Below are 24,328 nucleotides of genomic sequence, written 5' to 3'. Positions count from 1 at the left end.
GCTTCTGAGTTCTGTATTGACTCTATGAGGTACTGTAGACGAAAAGCAAATGCAGGAACACATTCACATCCATATGGAAAAGTGGATTCAGTAAATATGAGGAAAAAAAATACAACAAAATAAAAGCCAATGAAATACAAGATTTCCTGAGAAATTCACCAACAGCCTCACTGGTACTGATAGAGATTATAATTATAGAAGAATTATATAAATCACTATGCAAACAATATCGCTCGTATTATTTTTGTTTCGTTTTTTTTTTTTTCCTTTATCTTTCTTTTTTTTTTTTATTATTATTATTATTTTTTTATATATAGAACACTCAACATAAGTCCATAAGAGGGAAAAGTCTAGCTTCTACAAAATCATCACAGTTGTTTTTTGTTTTTTTTTTTATTTTTATTTTTTACAACATATCGTAAGAGTTATCTGATTTAGGTTTTATAGAATGTAAGTATATATTTATGTGTTTTTTTTTTTTTTTTTCCCCTTTCCATTTTAAAGAATAAGACATTGTAAAACAACACGTTACTGTATTATTGCATAATCTTCGATTGTAAGGACTCTCAATATCACAATATGTAACAAATATAAATGTTTGGTAGCTTGTAAAGTAGAATATACGGTGCATGTGAATTTATAAACTCGTTTTGCATACGGTGAATTATAGTCCTTTCCGATGGGTAAGTGTGAAAACTAGTAGCTATTGCAGGAAGATGGTTAAAAGAACCGAGCAGGAGCGGCGTGATTACACACGTGAACCCTTCGTTTTTGTTGGTTTTTTTTTTTTTTTTTAGCCGACGTAGATTTCGCACTGTTTACTTTTTCTTATAAGAGAGGTAGTATAAAAAAAAAAAAAAATCTTTTACTCTTGGAATGAACGTTCGGATATCGAACATGTGGGATCGACGATTGCTCTCAGGATATAGGCGTAATCACTCATTGGTTCGGTACAAAAAGCGGAGAGGCTGGTAAACTGTCGTGGCGGTTCAGGGACGAACTCGGATCTCGCGGCTCGGCGATACAGAAAAAAACGTCTCTGCTGTGCGAGAGGTTAAGATCATGGCAAAAAGTAGTGTTGAGTGGCTAGTAAAGATCATGTTCTTCTTTTCTTTATTCTGTGGCTCATAAAATACTTAAAACCAGTATAGAAAAATGGCTCCACGTATGAGATCAAGAGATAAATCAACACTGGCTTCATATCAAAGAAATGTTCTTGCATATCGTAATGCTGATCAGAGCAAATATCCCCTCGCTGAATGGATCGCCGGGTCAGCCCCTATACATATTGTACATTTGCTTGTCGTTTTAATACAATAAAGCTGTAACTTCAACATTTTCACAGGCTGATATACATTTAATTTTACATCCCTGTAGTGCAAAATGTGACAGTGTTTTCCATTAGGCTATACCTCTTCTTACCAGGAAGGTTTCTGACCAATAGAATATTAAACCCTTACTCCACTACTCTACTATTTCGTTAAGGTTATACATATATTTATATATATATGGATATACTTTATCAATATAGATTTTTACTGCTCTTACAAAATCCACACCCATCCAGATAAAAGGGCTTTTGAAATAAATCAGCGCATGAGACACATGGTCTTGGGACAGGAGAGAGGAGAGAGAGAAAAAAAAAAAAAAAGTTACGGAAAATGTTACAGGAAGAAAAATTAAGGGAAATAAAAAAAAAAAAACAAATAAACAACAGCTACGAAAACTTCAAGTACAATGATCACTGAGGAAAAGTCCATCTGGCAAACTGATCGAACAAAAAAAGTCAAGAAAATCCCCGTCATGTTTCTTTCTCTGGCTGAACTCTGAATTCTGAATCGTCTCTTCATCAGCTTTTCTTACCTGAAAAGAAAAGGACCTGGCGTGCAAGAGGAAGTAAGGTCACCCTGTTCTCCCAGGCCGCGTGTGTGTAAGTGTGTGTGTGTGTCGCTCTGAACGGGATCTTCCAGTGCTGTTGGCAGTGAGGTAAGGCTCCAGCAGGGCCGGCGCTCACGGCTCCTGTTTGATGTAGTAACTGCCCGAGCCGTTGCTCTCTTGGTCTGATGTGCCCTGGGAGAAGGTGAACTCGTCCACCTCTGGAGTCTCCTCCTTTATCTGCAGCGTGGCCTCTGAACCAAGAACACAAACACAAAGAGAAGCACGATTATTACACAGAAACCTTCTAAACCTCAAAACTGCCTACATTAACCAATATCCCTATCAATAGGGGGAGGAGCTAGATAGGAAACCAAATCTTAACCCTGGCAGGCATAAAACCATTACAACCCACAATAATATAAAATATTTTTGACTTTTCTAAATATCATACGTATTAAAAAAATAAATTGTTCATGTTTAATAACATAAATGTTCAAGCAAAAAATGTTTAACATCTATTTAATGTTGATGTTCAAAAAGGCTATTATTTCTCCAATTTTTTAACAAGTGAAACAGTTTTGAAGTGTTGCAGGATTTCAGGAGTGAGGTACACCAATCAGCCATAACATTAAAACCACTGAGAGGTGACGTGAAGATCATTCTCTAGTTACAATGGCACCATTCACTGGGTGGGAATATAGTAGGCAGCAGTCAGGTTTCACAGTCGAAGTGGTGAACAAAATGGCCAAGTGTAAGGATCCGAGTGACTCTGGGCCAATTTGTGATGGCTGCACGACAGGATCAGAGCATCTCATGTGAGGTGTCTCCGGTCTGTAGTGGTTATTATCCACAAAAAAGTGGTCCCGAAAAGGACAACCGGTGATCCTGAGACCAAGGCTCATTTGATGAGCATGAGGAGTAAAGGCTTGCCCCTCCTCGTATTCATGTTAATGCTATTTTGACACAAACCACATACCGTTGCTGCATTCCAAGTACACCTTCTCATGACAGCAAGTATTCCTTAATGGCAGTGGCCATCAGCAGGATAATGCTCTCTGCATTACTGCAAAAATGTTTGAGGAATAAAGAGTTCAAGTTGTTTCCGAATTTCCCAGACCTCAATCTGATCGAGCGTCTGTGGGATGTGCTGGACAAACAAGTACGATCCACATAGTCCCCCACCTCACAACACAACCTGCTGCTAACATCTTGGTGCCAGATCCCACACGAACCTTCAGAGATCTAGTGGAGTCCATGCCTCGATGGACCAGAGCCGTTTTAGCGGCACAAGGGGGGCTTACACAATACTAGCCAGGTGATTTTAATGTTACGGCTGATCAGTGCAAAATTCATTTATTAAAAAAAAAATGGTAGAGAATAATTTTGTCTTTGCCTAGAAAGCTTGTGACATGCTGCACAGGAACAATTCCAAGTGATCTAGAGAGCAACAGAAATCAGGATGTAAAATTGCAAATGATTGATCTCAATGATGAATCATTAATATGCATGGACACTGTGCAGGACATGGATAAAGAAATGTCTTTAAAATGATGAGTTAACGTAATATTCCAGCATTTTTAAGACCCAGTCTCTGCTACATGTGTAGTGTATGTACACCATGGACATTGATTTGGACATGCAGTCATATAACCTGCATCTCAGGCCAGATGTTTGTACAGACAAAACTCTACTATTTATATTAAATCATGTGTTTTTGTAGGTTGCTATAAAGTTATTAAAATGAATGGGCATGTTTAGCTGTAAACGTTGTCAAGTTAGAATCATGCTAAATCTGTGTTCACATTAATGTCTAATTACCAGCTTCAAGACTACAAAATTCAGATCTGCTAGATAAACTAGTTTAACCCGCAACGCAGGTTTCCGAACGATCTGTCTGTCTAATATTTTATACATTAAAGTATCACCCAGATGACGATGTGCTCCATTATGGGTTTGAACTTGTTTTCTATTAAGGTTTAATCCACCGTCACCTCTGGCTTGCTCAGCAACAATCTAACCCTAAATCCAGACTCCTTTCCAGCTGCAGGCGTTAGGAGATACAACAATACAACATTAACGCAATGAGACTATTAGGAGAGTGTTGTAGTTATGAGCTCACGCTATGTTGCAGAAATGTTTATTGATGAAACAGCAACTGCCCATAGACGTCTATTATGAGTGAGCATTGAAAATAGGGGTTCTCTGTTCTCTTTAGGTTTACAGATTAGGTCCAGAGGGCAGAAGTGTCCGCAGGACCGTTTTAGTTCCACTCCTTCCTGTACTTGAAGCAATTCTGACTAATCCCTCCAGTCCTGATACACAGCTCTAACACAGGTCTGATGTCTGTACATGGAATCAGTCCTCATATAGATTATGTTAAAAATGCTGGAATACTTGAAGCTATACATATGATCCATGTAGTTATCAGGTGTACACATACAGGTGCAACCTGAAACTTTCTCAAACATGATCTCAGTTTAACTTTTTGTCAAACATTTACAAGCTGTGATGATGAGGTTCGCCAATATATATATAAAACAGATGATGAGACACTATTTTCATCAGGCAATATTTGAGGGAATATTTAAGTTCACAGGCTTCCAGCAGTATGTGATAAACACTTCCCACTGTATATAATGGCCATTTTATTAACATGCATCCCAGATTGTATAAACAACTTTGCCCTCTAACAGCTGTGCCTGTTCTTTTTGCGTTATGCCCTGGCACGCCGATGTGGAGACCACAGCAGGAGCGCCGGCCTGAGGGATTAAGAATGAAATTACCTGAGTTGAGTGAGCGATCACGCTCCACACCAGGTGGGTGGGGAAGGTAAAGGGACGGAGTCTGCTCTTCATCGCCTGAGAAACTGCTCCTCCTCAGAGACCCACCAAACCCGAGCGGCCTCCTCCCAACTGGAATCTTCCTCTCTAAACACCAAGCCACACTGGAGTTACCCATGTTACTGCATTAGCCATGCTGCAGAGTTCTACTTCTCACAACAACCCTGTTCAACTTCCTTCCCTGATGTCAAATGACTTTACATTCTGTTTTCTGAGCACCATGCCGAACGACAAACCGGTCACTTTTCCACCCAGTGATTAACTTTTCCCACCTCCCAGATCTGTCCTTAGCAGCTCTCACCACTGAAGTAGTGCCACCATCACTCAATACACAGCCAAATGAGACCAAGAGCAGAGCAGGAGGACACCCTGATGGACAAGCCCCCACACACAGTGGCCAGTGAACAGAAATGGGGAAGTAGAAAGAGAGCTGGCTGAAAATGAAGAAGTGCCTTACTTTTCTTTTGTCCTTTGTACTGTGGAGCTTTCTTTTTCTGCTTCGTCACATTAGGCGGTGCTTCCCTTGTGGCTGAGGAAAGAAAACAAAACAAAACGTTCTTACTCACGGATAGTCAATGAAAATGAATCTCAAAACAGCCCTCTTAACAAACCAGTCACTAGTTTAAGGATGCTCTCTCACCATCACAATCAAGTCTAAATTAGAGCGAAGTCAGTAACTCTCATTTTCCATCTGGTCTGGTTACATCACACAACACAGATTATGTGACGCCGAAGAGTGGGGGGAAAAACAGATTGGAAAGGGGCAGGGCTATAATTGTGTGTAAATAAAATTACGCACACAAAATACAGCATCAGCTCTTTTTAGCTGCCTAGAGGATAGGAGGTTACTTCAAATGAACTAAAGTTAATTCCACTTAATGGAATCGTGTTGAATCACTCAGTTCACTTTTAACATTAAAATTCCACTTTATGACACCAACGTTTCTGAAGTTGAACGTAACTCAGTTATTGTGTAATATTCACTCACTTTGTGCAGCAGGGGGCTGGAGCTGGTAGCCAGTGACTTGACACCAGCCTACAGGGTAAAGGTCTGGAGACTCACAGTCCACCCACTGGTCATACTCGTCCTCCCATCCATCGAAATGAATGCGCAGGAGTCTGTGGACGATCCTGGTTATCGTGGCTACGCACACCAGACGTGGCTCCATCAGGTCCACCGCCTCTAGCTTCATGCCTTCGCGGAAGCCGTGATTTGGGACCTCCTGTAAATAGCCCACGTAATGACCCCACGTAAGTGCATGAGAAGAGAAATGCGATCCATAAAAACAGTACAAGGTGTCACTGACTTTATCTGCAATCCTCCAATACCATTTAATGACATAAAATCAAGACCAGACTGGCATGAAAAGGGCTTAGCACTGGGTGAAAACGCGCATCGCTTTCCCTTGTTCTTTACGGAACTTACTTTGTTAAAGAGCTTCACAGGGGCTGCTATTGAACATGATTCTCTGAGGTAGTCAAACCATTTGAATGGCAGTTTGTTGTACCCTGTGGATCAGGTCAAGATTTACAGATGAATAAATCAAAGCGATTATTTTTGGCAGAAAGCTGCAAATGGTAACTCCTGAAATGGCCTTTACCTCTCGGAGGTGTGAGCTCAATGCTGTTGATTTCACAGAAGCCCACTGGGAAAATGGAGGGAGAAGTGGAGTGGTAGCAGAACCAATCGGAGCCATCTGCTGCTTCTGAGCCATCAATCCCTATCATGAGGTACCCATCTGCCAACACCTACGGAAAGAAAAGCGAGTCCAGGAATTAATGGAGGACATTTCCATTTATACGCTTCTTCTATAATTGATGCATAACTCCGTTTAGGCTGCGCGCCATTACCTTTCTTACAGTAGCGACACATATAGCTGAGAGATTGAGAGGGTCTATTGCTTCCAACTTCATGCCATCTTTAAACCACTCGCCACTCTGGTCTACATCCTTCACCTGATAAGGAGAAAAGAACAAAAATATCTCTGTCACGGGTCAGAGACTTCTGCATGTAGATTATCTTTAGAATTTTCTGGAAAATTTACCCTTAGAAATAACTGGGAAGGGGCGTCCATCAGACCCTCAATTTTCTTTGTCACCTCTAGAGAAAGCAGGCAATATAACAAAAGCATTTATGTTTTAGCGAAAATCTGCCCAGTGACTGCTGTTAATGAAATCCTCACAGCCCTAACAGCAGGTGAGCACACACACTGACCAGATCTTTTAAAGCGGTGCCCGATGCTCCTTGACCAGCCGATGGAATGAATGAGTGGGCTGTACATGTGACACCAGAAGTCATCTGAGCCGTCCTGGCTCTCTTCATAGACGAGTCGCAGCCGACCCCCGATCACCTGCTCGACCAGAGCTACACGTGTCCTGCACAGGTGAGTTTTATCCACCACCTCCACACGCATCAGCTTCTTAAATGGGTATTGCATGCTCTCATGTACCTGGGAGTGACAGGGTTATAGTGTTTATTTAAAAACATAAGGTAACAAATGTCTACAACAGCAACCACAACAAGTGTAGTGCACTTTTACAAGGCAGAATGCAATCAAGTTCAACATGAATTCTTTTTAGTATTTTTATTTTAAATAATAATAATAATAATAATAATAATAATAATAATTTCCATTATTATAACTTCCAATTCTGTAGCATATGTAAAATTCTTCTCTGTACAGATAACTCACAAACTAATAGAAATATGTATTCATTTTCAGTAAGTGCTATATCTCTGTCAGGGCCGTGGTGGACCCAGAGCATTCTTACCCTTTTAGCAAAGTCAAGTGGCAGAGTTTTCACTCCAGTGAGTCGCTTGACAAGAAACCCTTTCCAGTTAGAGCACTTATGCTGGATTGCTACGAAGCAAACAAAAATGAAATGCATCACCTTTTTGCCAGGTAATTTCCTAAGAACTATATGTGCTCTATCACGGTAACTGATTACTTACATTTAGGAGGTACCAAAGGTTTACCATTCGAGGCACACCATCCTACAGGATGGATTTCTGGGATGCACAGATTACACCAGAAGTCATGACTCGAGTCGTTATCGAATCCCTCATATCGGAGAAGTGCTTTAAAACCTTAGAAAAAAAAAAAAGGATTACAAAAGGTATGTTCATGCCATCACACAACTGGAGCAATGTAAGAGCAACACATAAATAGAAGTTAAAAATTTACCTGCCAACTTAACGATCTCTGCTATCCAGTAAACTTTGGTGGAGAGGTTTGTGTCAGAATTGAGAACCTCGACCCTCACACCATCAGTAATGTCACCCCAAAATACACGCATGGCCACCTGGGGAACACAGTGTACACAAGCATGTGTTGAGGAAATACTTACCATTTTAATGATTTTCAATTGAATGAAGATCTGCTTATGAGCAATACACACATGTTTGAAACAGCTTACTGGTGCTCCCATCATGTTATTGCTACAAATGTATTGACCCCAGTCGAAGCCCTCGACAGGAATAGCTATCAAAATGGAAAGATACACAATATAGTACATGATGTACAAATCTCTCTCACTACTTAAAAACACACAAAAAAAATAAACAAGCAGTTAATGTTTTTCATCATGATACCTGATTTTGATTTAGCAGGACTCTGCTGATTCGATTGATACTGTGCATAAGCTGCCAATTTTGCCATGAGAGGCTGTTTCTGTAAGACCTTCGCTTTTTTTGTTGGTGGTTTCCCCTTTGTGAGACGTACAACACAGTTTAATACAGCTGCGAATTAAAAAATAAAACACATTTGAAATTTGTTTGAGAAGTTTGTTCAGATGTGAAATACCTGAAGTCTGGCCAGTATGCTGGCTTTTTTCGAGTTGGAGGAATAACTTCTGGAGCAGGACACGCTGCAGAACCTCTTTGTTTTGGAGTAAAAAGCATCGCGGACCCCGACCATTCCACACATTTCACAAGTGGCTTTAAAGACAACAAAAGAAGAAGAAAACAAGTACTTAATACAATACACCAACACTCACGATCCGCACGCACGCAGCCGAGGCCGAAACCTCCTGCACTAACCCATGCCAGCTTTTCCATCAGGATAGGTGTACACCTGCCCGTTGTTCTTGATGATGGGCAGACCGGCAGGAAGACTGCGCTCCTCATCCTCGCTGTCCTCTGTGCTGGAGCTGCTGCTCGACTCCTCGCTGCTCTCATAGCCGTCAAACATGCCAAATGAGTCTCTTCTCTTTCTTTCAGACCGTGAAGTGCGTTCGGCCTGCCAAAACAAGGTTCAAGTCAACTGATCTGTCCGGGAAGCAGAAGGCACACTTAAAGATGAACAAAATTTAAACCTGACTTCAGAGCATGCAAACAAAAGTACTGAGCAGAATACTGTTATGGATACTGTTATTATTTATCAATTAATCAAACATATTATAAAATATTAAATTATATATATCTGACTAAAACTGAATGCAAATGGCATCTGAATTGCTGTAACAATTCAATGAAACAAATATGGACACGACTGTAAGGGAATAAATCTACACTTAGAAATAAAAGATTGTAAAAACTTTGCAAAAAATTTTAAAAAACGAGTTGCAAAAGCAAACAGATGACAGGTGATCAGTCGTATGGTCAGATTTAAGGAATAAAAAGTGAAGTGTAATGCAAAATAGTGCACAACTCTGATGTTTGCAGGTCAGTAAGGTGGCTCTGTGACCAGCAGCAGCCTTTATATAGCTTAGCAAATGAAAGGCGAAGAGAGTTGACCCGAAAGCTTTGTCCACTCTCTGCATTTCAATCACAGAACAAATTGTCCTTATTTCATGCAACAGGTACTCCCTGAACGCTCAGCAGCCGCCTGGGTTTGTTGTGAACATTGTTGGACTTAAGCCAATTAGCTATGGAGCTAGCTACAACATTACATATCGAGCTACACTATGGGCCTCGGGCTCTGATGTGCTCCACAAAACGCAAAAATAAAGAAGAAGGCCGCGGTGGAAATACTGACTGCATTCATGTCACTACATCAAGAGATTCATTTTAGCGTTGATAGCGTAGCGCTCCGCGGGGTAAGCTAGCTAGCAGGCTAACGCTAGCTTTGCTGCAGACTGACAACCAAAACAAAGAGGATTGTAATGGAGCTAGCTAACAAGCTAGCACAGGCTATTTTACAACCGAAACAAGGAAGCAAGCAGAATATAAATTCTCTCACCAAATCCCTTGCGTCTTCCATTAGCCCTTCATGTAAAAGCGAAAGCTAATGTGAGTACGCTGTACAGCAGGCCCCGCTGCCAGGGGCTCGTGCTCAATATTTCACCAAATGCAAAAAAATAACTCCAGCTGATTATCAACAATTGTCATTGAATAAGTGCGCATGCGCCCTCGTGCCTGTTTACTATTGGTCCAGATGTGATGTCGTCACCAGCCAGATCAAACAAAATAAGGTGAGCGATTTTTACTGCAGAGGAGCCAGAGACGAACACACCTACACTCCCACTCCTCTGCCTCAGGCTTACACTCAACAACAACAATAATATTAATAATAATAATAGTAATAATTCTAATAACAAAAATAATAATAAAGATGATGATGATAATAATATTATGATTATGATAATAATAACAATAATAATGGTAAAAATAATAATAATGATGATGATGATAATAATAATGATAATAACAATGATGATGATGATGATAATAATAATATTATGATTATGATAATAATAACAATAATAATGGTAAAAATAATAATGATGATAATAATGATAACAATGATAATGATGATAATAATAATAATATTATGATTATGATAACAATAATAATGGTAAAAATAATAATAATGATGATGATGATAATAATAATGATAATAATAATGATGATGGTGATGATGATAATAATAATAATATTATGATTATGATAACAATAATGGTAAAAATAATAATAATGATGATGATGATAATAATAATGATGATGATGATAATGCTAATAATAATAATGGTAATAATAATAATAACAATGATGATGATGATAATAATAATAATGGTAATAATAATAGTGCTAATAATAATAATGACAATAATAATATTGATAATAATAATCATAATCATCATTTGTACACAAATTGTAATATACTAGATACATTTATTTGTATTCAATACAAAATATAACTAATCAGTTAAGCCCTAGTAATTTTAAATATAACAAGGTTCGGAAATCCATAGAATGGTTTAATTCAGTTAATTGGAAGGCAAACTCCCCATTGTGTACAGTTTTATATTAATATTGTCCTAAAACAGCTTTCTGAAAAAAATAAATAATAAATAAAAACAATGTATTGGACAGTATGTATGTGGTGCCAAGCCAAACAAAGATGTGCAAGTCAGTAACTTCATTCAGTATTTAATATGAAGTAATTGGTGATGAGGTCAGACATTCGGCCAAGTTTTATAACAATCCTAATTTCTAATTCTACAATTAGACCTGAAGTGTCTTAGGATCTACTTTCTGAATAATAAGACATTAAAGACCTTTCAAACAATTCCTATATGAACAAAGAAGAAAGGATGTTAAAAGAAAGAGACCAGATTAGAACAATACTCTATTTTATTATATTCATATCCTCATAATGTTTTTCGAGCATGTTAATAAACCCTGAAATGCACAACATAAACAACAAAAGTTCCAGTAAATTAAATGCATGTGGTTTTCAAACAACTTCCATAAAAACTATTTAATCACCCAAGTGCACAACGAGTATAATACTGAGGTTCATTTCCATAGCTCCCACTTTCAGACTCCCTGAGCGCCACTCTTCATCTGGTCATCAGTTAACTCTTCTCAAGTAGTTCAGTACACAGTGAAAGAAACAATATCTGTAATGTTGACATTAACTCTAGAACAGACAACAAGGTGACAAAAAGTAAATTAAACAGAACATATAGATAGCACAGTCAGATAAGGCTTGGTTTTGCAGATAGGAAGCATGAGGTCCATGTCAGCAGAGGTGGTCTCTGAGGGGAAAAAACAAAGAAGAAAAACAGGGAAATTTTAATCAAATGTAATGAATTTATGTAATGAATAAATCATGAGGTTAGAAGAAAACAACCGATGACAGTGCTGTGTTTTATTATGATGTGCTTCATTTCTTTATTACACAGAAACTGGCCAAAGATTCGATTTATTCAGAGAATAATACACTGTACTTGATTAGTTATAATTCATGTTGTGCAATGTCTTTGTAACATTACTTGGACGGTTCCTGTTATTACATATAAACAGCCATTTCGCTCTCTTTTCTCTCTCTTGAAATTACAAAGATAACACGCAGCTCATTTTAATGAGAAACTGCAAGGTCCTGGAGACACTATCTGAAAATGTAAAGTTACAGCTTTACCACTAATGGAGCTTCCTTTCAAAAATGCTAGTTTTCCTGACAGGAAACGTCACAGTATCACCAGTTACACAGTTTTGTTAAATGCTTTTACGTGGAGTCTAATTCATACAAGTCCCTGTGAATTAACTGTTGCATTAGAAACAATAATATACATACATTTTATATTATATATATATATATATATATATATATATATATATATATATATTCCCAACAGTTTGTGGACACCTGACCATCACAATCATGTGTGTCACACTGAACAGTAGCCAAAAACGTTGGACACAAACAATTGTCTAGAATGTCTTTAGGTGCTGCGGCATTACAATTTCCATTAACTGGAACTATGAGATCCAAACTGCCAGGCGGATGATGATGCCCTTGCGTCCTCAAAGTGAGGTCCATGAAAACACAGTTTGCCAAATTTAGCTGAAGAATTTGAGTGGCTAGCACAGAGCCCTGACCTCAACCCCACTGAACACCTCTGGGGTGAACTGGAACACTGACTACGTGCCAGACCTCCTTACCCGTCATCAGTGCAGTGCCTGAAGAGTGGAGGGTATTATAACAGCAAGTGGAACTAAATCTGTAATGAATATAGGTGTGATAGTGAGATGTCCACAAGCATCTGACCACATAGTGCATTAGTATGTGGGCATTAATATTAAACACCTTGCAGTCATCACTACTGTCAGAGGGGAAAAATGTCATCACCTACTGACCTATCAATTCAACAGCAATGTGGAAATAAATGGATACAAGATTCTACATAAAAATGTATGCTTTTCTTACCAATATGAATACATATTGACTTTGGTCTTTTATCAGTTAAACTCGTCTTCGAGGACATCATCTACACTTCCAGATATTGAGGCGACTTCTGCAAAAGATGGAATAAAAATCAAGGTTACACAAAGTCAAACTATCAAACCTGTTAAACACTGTATTGTGAAAATTATTAAAGAAAACACACACAACAAAATCCCATAGTGCCCAGTGGTATGAAATTAATTTCTTTATACTCCTGTGAGGGGGAGGACCCACAGACACACACATACACACACCTTAAGCACCTCTTCCAGTTACAGTGAGCTGATTTAACTTCTGATTTGAGAATTAGCCAGTCCCATAGTGCTCCAGTGGACAGAACTGTATTTCATCCCAATCTCCATCCACCACAAGTGTAGTGTATGTGCAATTACTATGAATGTAGATGTTTCACTGTGCTTGGGGGGAAAAATATGGTAGTTTAAGGTTTTTGTATGGTTTAATGTATGGTCCCAACTTGTCTAACATAATAAAGTGTATTTAGTAGACCATTTGCTATTAATAGTGCTGAATGAAAGATATTTCAGTTATTTAACCTTTTAATTATTCAGCATGGTGACACCTCTACATGAGATGCTGGTGTTACACCTTCGGGGTTGGGGGTTTGATTCCCACCTTCACTCAGTGTGCATGTTCCTCTGGCTACTCTGGTTTCTTCTCCAGTTCAAATATATGTGCTGAAGGCTTAAACTGTTTGGTGTTTGAATTGGTGTAAGTGTGAGCATGTGTGTGTGTGTGTGTGTGTGTGTGTGTAAGTATGTATACAGACTTGCTCCCTGTCCAGGGTGTCCCTTGCCTTGTGCCCCGAGTCCCCTGAAATTATGTAGGATCAGTGCTAGAGAAAATGGATGGATGGAACTATCTTCATGATGGATGGATGGAACTGTCTTCATGAACTTTTTTTCACAAAAACGTTCTGTGTAAATGGCTTACAATACACTGCTTTTCCATGATCTTAGTAGCTGAAATGATGTGATGACGATCCAACTTGCCAAAATGGGACCTCCTGAGAAAGTCAGGGCTTTTTTTAATGGTATATATTATTTACATATATATATTTTTTGGAACAACTGATTAAAAAGAACTCAGCAATCGACTTCAATTACTATAATGTGAGTAAACAGGGAGCACTGGGAAACATGCTGATACCCCTGCTCTGGAGTAATCACACATATGCTACAGATGTGGTGTTTAGTGATTAGGTTAAAATACATTAGAATATTTCTTTAGGTTAGCCATTAAACCAGCAGCACCTCTTACTGATACATCTCCACTGTTCGTCTTCTGGTGTTCAAGTTCCAGGACCTTCTCTCTTAGCATTGCTTCTTCACCAACCTCCTCCTTCTCAGTCTTGTCTCTTAATAACTCTTTCTTGTTCACATTACTCATAGATGCAGAATCATTAGAATTATTAGCTCCCTTATCAGTGGGGTCAGAAACAGATTTGGTAGCTCCGACATAAATGATATCACTTTCTCCACTGCTGCAGTCACTCACATAGGAAAAACTACACTTTTGAAAAGACTTGCTTGGCTCAGATGGATCTCCATCCACCATTTCTGCAGCATCGGCACTTGACACATCAGAGCTGAGGTAGATTACAGAAGAGGAGGTCACAGGGGTCGGATCCTCAGGCTCATCTGTCAGACAGGAGGATGAGGAAGTTGGACAGGAGGATGAAGAAGCTGTGGTTGACGTGGGCATGGTGGTGTTGAGCGACGTCTCAGAGGATTCCTGAGAGGAGGTAAGGTAATACCAGACACCTCTTATTCCATCACTACTCCTGCTACACGCACACTCACTACAGGTACTGGGAGAAGACTCCGGTTCTATCAGCTCTGAAGATGATGCGACATTGCTGCTGCTGGATGATGTCCCAACGAAGACGCTGTCACTCAGACTGACAGAATATATTGCTGAAGTCACTGCCTCTACAGCAGATGAGGAGGATGTTGTAACCGAAGAGAAGTCTTGCATACGCTTTACTTGTGTTGCTGATGGAAGATCTGAGCTGCTCTGGTGAGGAAGGACTCTTGGATCCGGGACCAGTGGAGACAGCACTGATCCTGAGGACTCGATAACATGGCTCACCAGCTCACTCAGGCTCAAAGACGGTGTTGAGTAGAGAAGCGACGAAGAAGGAGGCATGAGGTTGTCAGAGGAATTCTGGTCTACATCGGCTCGCTCGACATCTACAGAACTGGGGCAGCTCGACAATGACCACGTCAACTGTTTCGTCACTGATGGATATGTAGAACCTTAACACATGTAGTTATTTATAGAGTGACACGTAACCTGACATGTTTACATGTAATCCTAAGTTGACAGGGTGATGATTTGATGGACGATTTGCCAGGCCAGGCCTTTAACTCTCTTGCTGTATACTGTGTTAAAGACAATTATATAAAACTCATGCACATAGAGTTCAGAGGCCATTTTCTTCAACAGGGTTTACATTTAGTTGTATACCTAGCTGTTCATAACTTTCTGACCATGACTTATCATCAGACTCAACTTCAATCTAACAATCTGATTCATTTCGGAATATAAACCGCTTTGCTTAAGACCTGTTGGTGAAACCAGCCACTGGAATAAAGTCTGGCACTAACCTGACAAGCTTATGCAGGACATACTCAACTCTGAGTTGACCCCGGTCATGTCATCCTATAGACAAGCAACGAGACATCGTTAGTTTGATGAAAAAGCAGAAATTTCCAAACGACAAAGAAAATGGCATTAAATTTTTCTTACCAACAACTTCTGCAGAGATCTTGGTTCATCATGATCTCCTCTTAACCCGCTCCCCTCATCCTGACAGCTCACTGCATGGCCTAAGCGAATCAACTCTTCACCCAGATCCACAGCCTTACACACACAGGGAAAAAGTTGCACAATCTCTGGTTCTATAGTGTTCCTTTTTTGTGAATTACAGCAGTGCTGTATAGAATTTTAAAATTAATTTAAATAAATAAATAAATAAAAGAAGGCGGCTGAAATTTATAGCACTCTGACCTTTCCCTGGCTGTTATCATACAGCTTTACACTGGGCCAAGAAGACATCTCAGTGTGTGAGTAACTGCACAGTTTGGCTAGTAAAGGCTTCCACTGTGCACAGTATGTCATCCTCTCAAAGTCATCCAGTGCGTCTTCGGTCCAAAAATCTCCTGCGACGATGTTAATTAGAATATTAAATCAGAATTTACATACATTATCTGTCACAGTTTCATTATGAATCACAAGCATACCTGCAGGTTGCACTTCTGCCAAACTGCACTCGATGGCTTGGAAGGGCAAGCTCAAGAAATCGCTCCTAAAACAGCACAGAAAAGATCAGTCCTGGTAAATAATCATCACAAACAGATCAGCAGGTGTTCACTTCACTCGCACGGACCTCAGGCTGCGTAAGTGATCCCGTGGCAGCTCTCCATTGTCCCCAAAGTCCACGTAGTACAGATCGACCAAACCAGAGCTCAGGACGCCCAACACTCGAGCCCGGTTCCATGTGCCGTGGTCCTGATACGGAGCGGCCACGATGTCCCCTACAACTATAGCCTCGACTCTGTGCTCCTGGACGGCACGGACAGATCTTTCCAGTTAGCCATGTGCGCTTTCTGTACTAGGTATAATTATGAAACAAGGGGAAATGCATTAAACTCACAATTGAGGTATCTCCATTATAGAAACGGCTCATCTCGGTAGTCAGTTTGTCCAGCTGCAGTGATCGGACACCTATGATCTGGATCCAGAAGTGTTGGGGATTCTCCGATGCAGACACATACACCTCCAAATGCTCACCTGGCTGGAAGCTCAAGTCTGGACTCGGGACTGGCAAAAGGACACAGATGAAATACTGACCATTGTGTCACTGTATCCACAATAACAATCTACTTTTAGGTAGAAAACATTTCACTGCTTTTAAAATGTGTCAGTGTAGGTGATAGAAATGGTAATATTCAATAACATCTAACAACTTCAAGTAAAACTTTTCTCAGTTGGATGTTTTTAAAAAAAGGTGAAAATATTTTAGTACACAGTAAATCTGCAGGAATTTAGTGTCAGGTCACAGGATCTGTCAAAAACTCTACTACAGCTAATAAAGCTCACCAAAGACGAAAGCAAAATGCTGATAGAGTGGTACAGCAACTAAAAAGGAGACACTAACTACTGAGAACTTCAAAATTGTTCATGGGAAGTCGGAATCTGTATCGCAGTCAGAAGTATAACTCATTAAGGGAGCAGCTTATGGTACTTTCTGGGGAGCATTTTTATGTGCATTTAAAGGACGTTTTTTAAACGTCTAAACCAAAACGCTACACCCCTTTATGATGTCTAAGCCACTACTACTCCTGCTCTGCTCTTACTTTCAAACTTTGAGTACTCCAGTGGTGAAGCTGGTGAGAAAATCTCCTCTTCCTCTGATCGAAGCGAATTTTCCGTTGTGTGGTCCCCGCTGCTGGCAAACCCATTAGAGCCACTGGCTTGAATCAGTCCCGCTTCAGTCAATGGAGAGAGCAGATCGTCTCTGTTCGTGTTCTGCGTGAGCTCGGTGTCTCGGCCCTGAGGTCTGTGGACCGGCTCCAGTTCTAAAGCTTTCCTTTTCTGGCGCAGAGCAGAAGACTGGTTTATCCGTTTCCGTACCGTCTCATTCTCCATCACCTTCTCCATGATTAAGTCCTAAAAATAAAACAAAACAAACAAAAAGGAGTGAAAGCAGAATTCCTAAAAATAAATGAACTCTCCAGCATGTGTATTATGTGTGATTACTACAAACATGAACCGGCAGGTTTCCCTGTCCTGAGAAATAAACTGAACCTGTTCACTCTCGTCTAATAGTAGCTGCTGCTCCAGCTATGGAAAATTGCTTCAATGATGGAAAGTTAAATAAAACTACAAAAAAATTCTTGCGACATAGTATTCATTTTAGACATTTATTACTCTCTTAGACTTGCATTATTGAAGTACACTATATTGCCAAAAGTTTTGGGACATCTGCCTTTACATGCACATGAATGTAATATGGAGTTGACCTGCCCTTTGTAGCTAAAACAGCTTCAACTCTTCTGGGAAGGCTTTCCACAAGGTTTAGGAGTGTGTTTATGGGAATTTTTGACCATTCCTCTAAAAGCACTTTTGTGAGGTCAGGCACTGATGTTGGACAAGAAGGCCCGGCTCACTAATTCATCCCAAAGGTGTTCTATCAGGTTGAGGTCAGGATCTTGCTTTGTGTACTGGTGTGCAGTCATGTTGGAACAGGAAGGGGTCATCCCCAAACAAAGTTGGGAGCATGAAATTGTCCAAAATGTCTTGGTATACTAAAGCATTAAGAGTTCCTTTTACTGGAACTAAGAGGCCAAGTCCAAGCCCTGAAAAACAACCCCTGAATTCAATGATTTGGATGAAAACTTTTGGCAACAGTATATTTCGAGTAAACAGATTTAATAAAAGAAAAAATATCTAAATTTTACTTTGTGGTAATTGGATCCATGCTGCACATGTGGTGGATGGTGGAGGTTATGCTATGCAACTATTTGTCTGTTGAAACTGTATATTTTCCCTAGCCCTGTATCTGAGTCACTGCAGTAAACATCCTTGTTTTAGTTTGGTCTAGGCCACTTTAGACATTTATTGGAGCACACAACCACCTCACCTTAGCCCGCTGGACTTCCTGACGTGTCCCCACAATCGTAACCTTGCCCTTTTCCTCCAAGCTGCGACCTCGTTCACGTGAGCAGTTCACGCGAGCTCCTGACGTTCTGCTAATGAACTTCAGCGTCTCGCCTCCACGACCTATCACACAAAAGTTCCTTTATTAGTCTACTGACTTGTTTTTACACAAAAAAAATAAGGCAGAAAAAGGAAAGAAGATCTCGAAATCATTAAACGTTAAGAAGTCAGGCTCAGTGTGGGACCTATGATTCGTCCGAAGGCAGTTTGTGGAACCTCTATGACATCAGTGATGGGCTCGCTGTCATTGGCCAGTTTCTCCAGAGCACATTTAGCCAAGAGGTTCTGCTGAGTTGTGCCCTGGAGCAAGAAGCACACAGAGCTCTGATCGTCTGAATTCGGCAGCACGTTCACCTGAGCTCCTGACTTCTGACTGACCTGAACAAAAACAGCAAGCTTAACCTTTGCAACCATTTGTATTCAATTAAAAGTAAATCAATGATTTAGGTAAAAGGATGGAGCAGCAAGCTAACAAAATGTTCATATATTACAAACAGGCACTAGTCGTAGAAATCAGGAAGGGAAAAACTTACAAGATCCAGAAAGGCACTCTGGTGCCTCGCAATGCATCTGTACACGTCGAGCGGCAGAGAAAACCTGGACTGTTCCGTCTGTTTCTGAGCTACAAAGCCAAAAAACAAAAATTACTGTTGGATAATATAATTACAATTACTTATATTATCCAACAATAAAAACCATATTAGTTAGAGCTGCTTAGCCAATGCTAAACAGTATAATCAGTAATGTCAAATGTCGTCTAGGGGTGTTGGGATTTGGGTTTCTGCATGTCGGGGGGAAAAGGCCAAATTATTGCTATTAGCATACAGACTGTACTTTGTTAATGTAATATAGTGTAGTTTTCTCATTATTATATCATTAGGAATAATGGAGTGCTGATCATTCTGGAGCTGGCAGTAAGCCATGATACAAACAGAACCGTGGCCAAGAAAAACAATTAATGAATTGAATCGTTTCACGACTAAAATAACGGATCACTAGAGTAAACACATCTCAACAGGTAAATATCTCTCACCGCTGCTGTTGCGAATATGTCGGTACAAGATGTAGCCCACTGTGGCCCCTACAGAAAGGCCTGCAGCCAACACCACCTTCTTCCCAGAGCTCAGGCTTTTCCACGGCCCCTCCTGGACTGCTGCCATTTAGCTGTGCTGAGCCGAGCACTGGACTGAACAGAGACACAGTGTTATTGATCTATATGTATGGGAATTTTTCCTAAAGAGTCCATCACTATGCTCTGAATCATAGCCTGGCCCTAATGAACAAGCACATACAAACAAAATAACCCATACTGTGTCCGAAACTGGACCTGACACTATTTCTCTATTTTTTGCAGCTGTATTTTCCCGTAGTGCACCTATACCTTTTTATACAAAGACTTAGCTGAACCAAACAGAGCTTGAACTGTAATTCAGCATTTATGAAAACCTCTTGAGTATAAGCGCCGGCTTGTCCCTTAATGCGACTCAAATGGCCTTTTCTCACAAACACTGCATTCAATAAACAGAGAGTTTACAATATTAAATTAGCTCCTTGAAATCACAAGCATGCAGTAAAGCAGCTCACAAGAGGCTGGATTACTCTCATGGCACCTTCTCATGCATTTTATTTCATCGAACACTCCATTAACATTGGGGTGGCAAGGAATGTGGCATGAAGGTATGGAGACAAAACCACAGTCCCATGTACCAGTACTATAGCAAAATGCCATACTGTTTTGGAGTACAGAGTATGCCATTAATGGTGGCCTCTAAAGCTCAACATTGCTTTAAGACTAAAAGCTCATAATCACATCTAGTAGTGACGTGGAAGTCAAGACTGAGAAGTAATACTACTACACCAGGATCTATACCAGCTTTTTATTGTACAACCTTTGACAACACTTTAAGATAATAAAATAAGTAATAATCTTCTACCTCTTTCTCATTTGCTGTCTCTCACCCATTCCTGTGGTCACTCACCTTCTGCTGAACAGTCCCACATTGAAAGCCTAAATATCTGACCTTCCCAAAACCAGTTTTCTGCCCAAGGCTCAACTTTGCTATAATGGATAATCTGTAGATTTGTACCTAAAGACTGCTGCTGTATTCTGAAAGAGCATCCTGTGTTCATCCCAGGACAAGATGTTCATACTGAATATCAGTACAACACACAGTACTAGTTACCCGTTTTCCCTTTCCAGATGTATACTGGCATGTTTAATAATCCTACAATCTGGTATCAGGGAGCAATGGATTTGTGTCTGGCTCATTTTAATGTTCTCGACACTCCAGCTTCCTCATTAGGATCTAAATCTGGCTTACTGCAAAGCTGCTCTGTAAGTGTTGCACAAGTTAAATTCGTGTCCAAATGAATTTATGGACTGTACTTTGGCCTCTTTCTTGCTTCTACAACACCCAGATTATACAGATTTTAGGACCAGCACATATATTAGATTGAAACCAAGTGATTAATGATGCGGGGTCTGTAAAGAATAGCCGTGAAAACTGTCCATTATTATCTGTCAGGCGCTGGTGCTGGCGTCTGGGGTGCAGTCAGCAATGCTTTGGGGTTGAGGTCATTGTTCAGTACAGGTCACTCATGATCTTCTACATCAACTTTGGCAACCATATCTTCATGGACCTTGCTTTATGTACAGGGAAAGCGTCATGCTGGAACATGTTTAGGCTTCTTAATCTCAGTAAAGAAAAACTACAAAATCTTTGTAGAAAATTCTAGTGTACTTCCAGCTTTGTGTCAACAGTTTGGGAATGAATCTCAAATAGCTGTGATGGTCAAGCGTAAACATACTTCTGGCCGTATAATACAGTATAGTACAGTACGTATTATACTGATCAGGCATAACATTATGAGCAGTGACAGGTGAAGTGAATAACACTGATGATCTCCTCATCATGGCACCTGTTAGTGGGTGGGATATATTAGGCAGCAAGTGAACATTTTGTCCTCAAAGTTGATGTGTTAGAAGCAGGAAAAATGGGCAAGTGTAAGAATTTTGACCAGGACCAAATTGTGATGGCTAGATGACTGATCAGAACATCTCCAATAAGCTCTTGTGGGGTGTCTGCAGTGGACAGAATCTATTAAAAGTGGTCCAAAGAAGGAACAGTGGTGAACTGGCGACAGGGTGATGGGCAGCCAAGACTCATTGTTGCACATGGGGAGCGAAGGCTGGCCCGTGTGATCCGATCCACCAGACGAGCTCAGATTGCTGAAGAAGTTAATACTGGTTCACCTTCAGGGATCTAGCGGAGTCCATACCTCGATGGGCCAGGGGTGTTTTGGAAGCAAAAGCAGGACCAGCACAATATTAGGCAGGTGGTCATAATGATATAACTATAGGGCACTGGTGGCTCAGTATAGGTTTCTGCCTATCATGTGGAAGGCCCGGGTTCGATTCCCATCCAGTGCCCGACCGCAGCCACTAGATTTAGTGACGGTCCCAAGCCCGGATAAAATGGGAGGGTTGTGTCAGGAAGGGCATCTGGCGTAAAACCTGTGCCAAGTTGACCCCTCACACACGCAGGGAGCAGCCGAAAGATCAGCAAGGTCATAATGATATAACTGATCGGTGTATATTAATAGTATTAAAGGTTATATAGTATTAGATTGTTTGTCCTGTCCCCTAAACTCAAAATGAACATGTGATCCAATAAATGTTTATAAAATAAATCTGTGCTAAAAGAGTCTGGATAATTTTTATTTTACACTTAAATGAGTCCTTGCCTACAAAAGGTTTGAGCATCCCTGAGACTGACCACTTCCTCAACATGCACAGTCACAGTCACCTACATGCTAGCTACCTGTTAAATTCAGCACTTTTTGTTTTAGTCATTATAATAAGCTTAAAGCAAGGTGCTTTCTCGACCTCATATTTTAGCGATCACCAATATTGTCACATGACAATAAGACATGTAACGGAGCCAAGTACAAACAAATGGCAGTTATTATTATTATTATTATTATTATTATGAGGATAACGGGAGACATCATTAACACTGTCCTGGCGTCCTTCTAATTAACTTACTGTGTGGCTATCTAATGGTCATTTATCTAAGCTAGTTGATGGCTCGTGCACAATTATACCGGATATGAAGCATGAAAATAGCAGCAGCTGCAAACAAACATGCACACGCACGCACTCATGAGAGCACGCGCGCACACACACACACACACATATATACACACGCTAGTCACCTTCACAGCCAAGCCGATGTTAAAACTATGGACTTAACTTACAGAGCAAGCAAAATCTCACAGCTGAACACATTATAATTACCTTTAAAACGTGACAGGAGATGAGAAACACACGTCTCTTACGGTTTAACAAACAACGATAACCTTCTGACCATGAATTAAAGAAATGACTCGCTTGCTAACGGCTGCAGGTCTGTGGTTCAGCCCGGAATTACACACAGCTGATTGGCTGAGATTTGGCAGGTCAAACCTCAGTGCCCAATCACGTGTCGAGAAACGTAAGCTGCAATGTGACCACGCCCCCCCAATGGGGGCTTAGAAGTCTTGGCGTAGCACTGGTGATGCACGCGCGAGACAAGGATTGCCTTATGATATTATCTGATATTTAAATAAATCAGAATATTTATAAATGATATTTATTTATAGACGTCATTAGGTCATTAATGACCAAATCACAAAATATTTTTTTAATTAAAATTAAATTAAATTAATTATTATTTTTTTATTTCATTAAATAACATTGTATAATTTACATTTCATTCACACCATTTTTTTTTAAATGAAGATATTTATTAAAAGATCACAAATCAATTGCCAAAAAAATAAAAATCAATGACATCTTAAAAATAGAAAATATACATTTATAAACTTTGTGAACATTCACAGATAGCAAACTTTTCATGAGTAGCTGGCACCGACCAATACAGGTTTTCATTCTGTTCTTATTATTTGCACAAACATCTGTACAGTAGAGAGAGACTGGACATGGTTCCTGTGGGATGGCTAAGGCTGATTTGATAGATGGAAGCCCCAGCAACATCTGCAGTGCATGCAAGATCCAACATTCTCAAAAAAAAAAAAAAAAGGTTAACCATTGCATTCATGAATGTCTTAATCATGCATATATGTCAGTGGAAATTAAAATTTACATATATTTAATAACATTAAAAAAGGACAATATTCCAGAACTGTACAAAAAAAGTTGTGCGATCATGCTCTATTACACAAGCTGAACATATAATGACATACAGAATGGATCAGTGCAAAAAAATTAAAATAAAATAATAATTCTCTGCTGATTACCCCAACATGTCACCTTCAATCACTTCTGCACCAGCTCTAAAGCAAGTAAGAAACTCGCTCAGTTAATGCCTGTTCGATATCGTAGCCCTGTATGATATCTGATATCCAGCTGCTTATACACGTTTCAAATTGCCCTGAGCTGGAAACAGAGCAGGAGGACAAACACTGTTTGAACACATTCTGTGCATTAACTTGACCTGCCTACAAGTTAAAAAAGAGTACAGTGAAGAAACAAGTCATGACGTTCTGCGCATATGATCTCTTCAGACACCTGTACGAAAAAAAAGGCCTGCTTAAGTATAATGCACTATCCATAAAAATATACAGACATGTGTGCCATAAAATAAATAAATAATTAAATACTTCAGACGCAGGAACTAGTTAGCAAAGCCTACTTGA

The 24,328-nt window shown here is 39.9% G+C and overlaps 2 protein-coding genes across 4 annotated transcripts; both read right to left on the bottom strand.

Annotated features, from left to right (window-relative positions):
* Positions 1–768: 768 nt before the first annotated feature.
* Positions 769–10,085, bottom strand: mbtd1 (mbt domain containing 1). 2 transcript variants are annotated; one of them, XM_058406002.1, is made up of 17 exons: positions 9,899–10,084; positions 8,758–8,956; positions 8,522–8,655; positions 8,311–8,425; positions 8,118–8,200; positions 7,904–8,021; positions 7,672–7,806; positions 7,491–7,579; positions 6,934–7,168; positions 6,764–6,819; positions 6,570–6,674; positions 6,320–6,467; positions 6,145–6,227; positions 5,707–5,941; positions 5,176–5,247; positions 4,662–4,805; positions 769–2,129 (listed from the first exon to the last, which is right to left on the bottom strand). In XM_058406002.1, exons 1-17 carry the CDS (start codon positions 9,917–9,919, stop codon positions 2,011–2,013), a joined length of 2,091 nt encoding a protein of 696 aa, XP_058261985.1. In that variant the 5' UTR covers positions 9,920–10,084; the 3' UTR covers positions 769–2,010. The 2 variants fall into 2 exon arrangements, with proteins under 2 accessions (XP_058261985.1, XP_058261986.1); XM_058406003.1 differs by lacking the exon at positions 4,662–4,805 and having other exon boundaries at positions 9,899–10,085.
* Positions 10,086–10,930: 845 nt separating this feature from the next.
* On the bottom strand, positions 10,931–23,062 carry tdrkh (tudor and KH domain containing). Of its 2 annotated transcripts, XM_058407310.1 has the most exons (15): positions 22,929–23,062; positions 19,665–19,817; positions 19,165–19,253; positions 18,817–19,009; positions 18,555–18,694; positions 17,269–17,581; positions 16,566–16,732; positions 16,299–16,474; positions 16,153–16,217; positions 15,920–16,071; positions 15,659–15,772; positions 15,517–15,571; positions 14,161–15,165; positions 12,872–12,959; positions 10,931–11,699 (listed from the first exon to the last, which is right to left on the bottom strand). In XM_058407310.1, the coding sequence occupies exons 2-14, from the start codon at positions 19,789–19,791 to the stop codon at positions 12,904–12,906; spliced, it is 2,652 nt and encodes an 883-aa protein (XP_058263293.1). In that variant the 5' UTR covers positions 19,792–19,817; positions 22,929–23,062; the 3' UTR covers positions 10,931–11,699; positions 12,872–12,903. The 2 variants fall into 2 exon arrangements, with proteins under 2 accessions (XP_058263293.1, XP_058263294.1); XM_058407311.1 differs by lacking the exon at positions 14,161–15,165 and having other exon boundaries at positions 10,955–11,699.
* Between the last annotated feature and the right edge of the window lie 1,266 nt (positions 23,063–24,328).

The sequence above is a fragment of the Hemibagrus wyckioides genome, linkage group LG13 (assembly GCF_019097595.1).
Source record: "Hemibagrus wyckioides isolate EC202008001 linkage group LG13, SWU_Hwy_1.0, whole genome shotgun sequence".
NCBI lineage: Eukaryota > Metazoa > Chordata > Actinopteri > Siluriformes > Bagridae > Hemibagrus > Hemibagrus wyckioides.
This window is presented reverse-complemented; position numbering and strand designations above follow the sequence as displayed.